Source organism: Lemur catta, chromosome 1, assembly GCF_020740605.2.
Source record: "Lemur catta isolate mLemCat1 chromosome 1, mLemCat1.pri, whole genome shotgun sequence".
Lineage (NCBI taxonomy): Eukaryota > Metazoa > Chordata > Mammalia > Primates > Lemuridae > Lemur > Lemur catta.
Window position 1 is genome coordinate 106589397 of NC_059128.1, and position 6007 is coordinate 106595403.

General features: G+C 64.1%; 1 protein-coding gene across 1 annotated transcript; it reads right to left on the reverse strand.

Moving 5' to 3' along the window:
• Window positions 1–244: 244 nt before the first annotated feature.
• C2CD4C (C2 calcium dependent domain containing 4C) lies at window positions 245–1542 on the reverse strand. Its single transcript, XM_045542188.1, has one exon. It carries the CDS (start codon window positions 1540–1542, stop codon window positions 274–276), a length of 1269 nt encoding a protein of 422 aa, XP_045398144.1. The 3' UTR covers window positions 245–273.
• Between the last annotated feature and the right edge of the window lie 4465 nt (window positions 1543–6007).

The following is a 6007-nucleotide window of genomic DNA, read 5'->3' on the forward strand; positions in this document are numbered from 1 at the left end:
GAGTCAAGGGGCAAGATGGTGTCGAGGGACAAAGGAGGGTGTTTAGCCCTGCAAAGTGGCTCTTCCTCTTCCCCAGAAACCCCTCTCTTCTTCCTCCTCCTCTGAAAAAATTAATTCATGAAAAGGAATATTCCGGTGACCCAGGAAAGCCCCACATCAGTTGCAGCATCAGGGCCGAGCCTAGCCTGAGTTTGGACCCACCTCCCCACTCCAGCCCAGGACCCAGGATGGGTGTGCAGTGGAGGTGGGGGACCGTCCCTGGGGCAGGCAGCCCTACAGGAACGGCAGCAGGGAGGTCAGAGGCAGCTCCTCCTCCCCGAGCAGCGTGTCCCGTTTGAGGCTGCTGCCTTTGTTGACCACCTTGATCCTGAGAGCCAGCTTTCGGACACTGGCCGGCCCCAGGCCGTCGAAGAAGAAGTCCTCGTTGAAGACCGGGTTGCGGCTGTTCTTGATGATGGTGCTGCGCTGCTTCTGCAGCTTGCCGGGCACGAGGCACAGGCCCACGCAGCAGTTGATGCTGCGGGCATCGCAGAGGCGGTCGTACAGGCCCTCGGCGGCCAGCAGGCGAACCCGCAGGCGGGCATGGGCTGCCTCGTACTCTGCCAGTAGCCGCACGCTGCCCCTCGGGCCCATCCGAATGGTGTGCTCCCTGCGGGGCGTCTGGCCGGACTCGGGGCCTGGCTCCGGGGTGGCCCGGCGGGTCAGGCGGCGCCGGATCCCAGGGCTGGTGTCTGGCGTGCTGTCATCGGCTGACAGGGAGCCGTGGCGGCCGACTGAGTGCTTGAGCTGGCTCACCTTGGCCTGGCTGTCCTGGGCAAAGCCCTTGAGCAGCGACACAGAGCGGGAGAGCAGAGGGGACCCGAAAGGGGAGGACTCGGCCGAGGACCCAGTGTCACTCTCCCCACCACTGAAGTAGCGGCTGGGGCTCATGAGAGCCCCGCCAGCCTCCCTGGACCCCCCATCAGCCCCGTTGGCCTTGGCCCCAGCCCGACGGCGCCCGGTGCCTGGGGAGCCCACCTGGGCCAGGGCCCCATGCTCACTGTGGAACAGAGACTCCTTTCGACGAGTGTGGGGGCTCTCAGCCAGCGTGGCAAAGCCATAGGACGTCTGGGCCTTCGGCACTGAGGGCAGGGACATGGCGCCCTGGGCCTGGGGGTCAGCGTTGGTGGCCTCCTCGGATGGCCAGTCCTCCGCGCTCTCAATCTGGATCACGTGCCGGGTGGCTGCCTTCAGCAGGCTCTTGCTCTCGGCTGCCAGCTTGGCCGGCAGTCGGGGGCTCCGGGGGGCACGGCAGGGCGAGGCAGAGGCCAGGTTCTGTTCTGACGTGGACGGGCCCAGCGTGGCCTGTCCCTCAGCCTCTGTGGGGCCCGAGGGCAGCTTGGGGGGGATGAAAAAGTCGGGGATCTTGTCGGGTGTCAGCACGTTGCTGTACAGGGGCCCTTTGGAGGCCTTGTCCCCCGACTCGCCCCCCACACCCCGGGTGGCACCGTTTTCCCCAGTCCCCCGAAGCCGCTCCAAGAACCACATGTTGGTTTTTCTCATGGGGGCGGCAGGCAAGAGTCCAGGAAGGGCTGCAGCGTCTGGGAAGAGAAGCAGGGGGTCAGGGGCCCTGGGGCCTGGCTGCGGGGTGGGGGAGGCACTGGCCAGTGCCCTGGCCAGCAGGGGCCAGGCTGGGCCCAGGACAGGGGCGGGGCAGGTTCACTGTTTCCTTCCTGGAGAGATGGCACTTAACTTCTGAGCACCCAGCCATTGAGGCAGGGGTGCCGGTGCTCTAACTCCTAGGGGAGCTCCTCAGGGAGGAAGCCCCTCTTCACCCCCCCACCCCGTTTTGAGGATCTCGCATCCCAAAGGGTTCCCCACTCAGTCCCAAGGGAGGACACCCGGGGTGTGGGTGGGCCCCCAGGGCTTCCCAACTCCGCCCCCCAAGCTCCCACCCACCTGTGGCTCTTCCCTGGACCTGGGGACCAGGCACTCGGGTGGGGAAGGGAGGGGCATCGAGTCTGGGGGCTGGCAGCCGGCGAGCTGACCCCCCCCACTCCCCCCACGGACTCGGATTCGGTGGGGGTGGGGTCCCCGCAGCCCCCGCGAACGGGGCGGGTCCCTGGACTCACCCACCCGGGCGACGGCCCAAAGCTGCGGGCGCTCCCGCGGGCTCAGGGGTCTGGGCGCGGGGCTGGCGCGGGGCTGGCGCGGGGCGGCCGGCTCCGACGCGGACGGGCGGCAGCAGCGCAGTCGGACTCATTCACCCGCGGCCGCGGGAAGCCGCCCAGCTCCGCCGCCGCCGCCGCCGTATTCCTCCTAGTACGGCCGCGCGCTCCGCCCCCGGGCCCGGCGGGGAGTCGCCGGAAGGGGCTTCGCGGGCCGGGCGGCGGGGCACGGGCGGAGCGGCGCCCGGGGATGCGGGCCAGGCCTGGCGCGGGCCCCCACCGACCCCTGCCCGGCGCACGGGAGCAGGGCCGTAGCCCCCCTTGCTGCCGGCCGCTTTTCGTCGTCGGCCCCGTTCCCGACCCACGAAACAGAATACAATCCCAGCGATAATAAGCGCAGCTGGGTTTATTGCCCAGGTTCTTCCCTGCGCGTCTCTGACTTTAAGGACCCGGACCCGGGCAGGCAGACAGGGCCCGCTGACACCCCAGCTGTGGCTGAGGAAGGTGAGGGCCACACAGCCCAGACGCCCGCAGTGGACATCCTCTCAGCAGAGTCCCCTAGGAGCTGCTCCTTCATTCCAGGGACCCACATTCACTGAGCGTCCACCCAGCGCTGGACAGTGACCCGGGCGCCGAGGCCCCGAGGGAGGGAGGGATGCAGCCCCTGCCCTGGTGATGCCCACAGAGGACACAGGGCCATCACACAACTGTAGTCGTGGGGCTCCCAGGACAGAAATACAACAGGACACGTGACGGGGGACGGGGGCAAGGGAGAGGGCACCATGCAATCCACAGATGGAGAAATCAAGACAGCCCAGGCCCAGGCTCCCTGCAGCTCCTGAGACCACAGGGTCCCTCCGCAGCTTGAGCCCCGCTCCTGCCAGCTGCAGGAGGCCCTGTCAGCCCAGCCCTCACTGCATTCTGGATGTCACCCTCCCTCTAGCCTGTCCTCTCTCCTGGAACCCAAGGCCGACCAGTCCCCGTCCAGTCTCAGCTTGTAAGGGGCCAGCAAGATGACGTGTTGCTAGGACCAACCCTGGGCTGGCAGACGCCTGGCACTTTATTAAATTATCGATTGTCCAGGAACCTCCCACGTTCCGGAAACATCCCCAAGTCGCTGAGATGGGGGCTGGGACAAGTGAGTGCTGGCGCAGCTGCAGAGGAGGGGTGCAGGCAGGTGAGGGGTAGCTGGGCCACCCTCGGAGTGGGGGGCCAGGGTCCTACTGGCCAGAGGGGGAGCATGGCTCAGAGCAGCTGTGACTCCCCCAGGGGCCGTCTCAGCTTTGTCCACCGAGCAAACTCATAAACCCTGCTTTGTGCCGGGCAACCACAGCACAGCCCCACAGTCCCACAGGGGAGGCAGACTGAGGAACCCACCGCTTGACTGCTGCCCCAGGGCACCTGGGCAGGCCTGAGCCCCAACCTCAGCTATGTGAAGAATGCCCTCAGGCAACTGCGTGGTGGGTGTCCCCTGCCCTGGCTGGGCCCCACTGCTTGGAGAGGAAGGATCGTGGAGGTCTTGTCCCCGAGCTGTTCCCGACGCCCAAGTCAGGCAAGTTGGGGGCTCCAATAAATGTTTGCCAGACCGACAGAGAGCACTACAATGGGAACGGTGACTCCTAGAACAGTGCTCTTTCCTGCAGCAAGCAGCTCGAGGCCTGAGGTGGAGGGAGGGCCTTGGGCCGCTGAGCCACCTTTTGCCACTGCACAGTGGCAGGGATGGAAGGACGGCTCCGGCTGCAGAGGGCAGTTCTTCTGATGAGCAGCCCAGCCTGGGTGTTGAGGTCCACTCCCCACCACCCCTGCCCAGCTGGGTGCAGGCCCTCGCCCCCAGCTAGGGTGGGGAGAAGGCCCCAGGTGTGTGTGCAGTTTTCATACTGAGCAATTGGACGCTCCTCTGGAGCTGCTCAGTGGGGCTGGAACCCTGGGCCAGTAGACCCTGCTGTATGACTGCAGGCAAACACCCAGGTCTTTCTGTGCCTCCAGCTCCTCATCGGTCCAGGCACAGAGACAGTCCCTGCATCCCAGCATCCCATGTGTTTCCTGTCTGCAAAAGCGCAACCGGCGAGGTAAGTGTTGGTAAGGGGAAGGTCTCAGCTTGGGGAGGCTCTTGCCGGCCTTGAAGTGAATCCCAGACCCAGACCCCCTGACCCCCCACAGCCTAGCTCAGCCAGCCCTACCCCTGACCCCAGCCCCCATCACATTCAGGGGCTGGGGAAACTGAGGCCCGGAGGATACTCCCCATCCTGGGTGGGGCGGTGACAGGGAGGCCTGTCCTTCCAGTGGGTTGGCTCTTCTGCCTCCCTCTGCAGCAGCCCTGGCAGCAGTCCCCCAGGGCCACCCCTGTACCCTGAGCTGCAGCCTTCCTGGAATTCCATCAGAGACTGGGGAGGCTCAAGCTAGAGGGACCGGCGGTATCAACCAGAGCCCCTCCCAGCCTGAGTTGTGCGCTTCATGCTGAGTGACCTCATCCTCAGTCCCCCCCAGGTGGGGGCTCAGCAGGAGGGGTGCCTCCCGGGAGCCAGGCCTGAATCCTAGGCAGCCCCAGGGTAACAGGCTTGCAGGAAGTACAGGAAGGTGGTTTCAAGCAAAAAGTGCTTTAAAGGGGACGATGGGACCCGGTCACAACTCTGCCACCTCCCGGTGGTGTGGTCTCGGACAAATCACTTCCTCTCTGTGAGCCTCTGTTTCCTTACCTACAACACAGGGCGAATCTGAGCACCCTGTGTTCATGTGGGTCTTAGCCCACATCCCAGCAGAGTGCCAGGTAAACGGGGGCTCCAAAGAGGACAGAGTGTGGGGGGAGCCTGGGCCTTGGAGGACCCAGAGCTGTGAATTTGTGAATGAATGAGGTGCATTGAGATACCTCTCTGGCCCAACATTTCTGGAATCTGACACTTCTCCACACTCCCCTGGCCCAGGGCCTCCCCTCAGCCCTCCCCATTCCTGTCCTGTCCCCAGCAGCAGCAGCATAATCTCATCTCACTGTGAATGCACACACACACCCCCTGGCCCTGCCAGCTCTCCCTGACAGGGAGCCTCATCCCTGCTCTGCTCTGATCTCACCTGACACTGGGCCACTTCTGCTCCCTGACCATGCTGGGCGCCACACCACAGAGCCTTTGCACATGCCTTCTCCTCTGCCCAGAACTCTCCCCTCTTCACCTGGGGCCCATCCTCTGATTACTACAGCCCCTGTGTCATTTCCACAAAGAAACTCTCCCGGATTGCCTGGGATCTCTAAGCTCCAGCACTGACTTTTCACAGCTGTCATACATTTAGTGGTGATTTGCTGATTAATATCACTTGACTGTTAACTCCACAACAGCAGGTCTGTGGTGATCACTGTTGCATCCTGGCTGCCTACCAGAGGTCCTGGCAGATAAGCGGTACCCAGTGCAGGCATCCTAAAGGTGCTGGGGGTGTGGGGGTGGGTAGATGGATGGATGGATGGAAGATGGATGGGTGGGTGGATGAATGGATGGATGGATAGATGGGTGGATGGATGGATGGGTGAGTGGCTCTCAGTCTCCATGTCTCTGAAATAAGAGACATGTCATCAAAGTCCCCTTCCAGCCCTGCCTTCTGAAGGCTCTGTCCTAGGTAAGGGCAGACCAGAGTAGTTCTACTCTCCACACCCTTTCCAGACATATCCCTAGGGGAATGGGGAGGGGCCGCTGACTGCAGACAACACTCCCCCAGGGACCCAGACCTGGGCACCTCTGCCCTCAGCCTGGGCAGATGTGGCTGGCAGGATGTGGCAGGCAGGGGCACCTCTTGGGAAAGATGCTGCCGTGTTCATGGGAGGAGTCAGGGAGGGTCCTGGGGAGAACTGGGGGTCTCTGGGAGCCAGAGGCTCA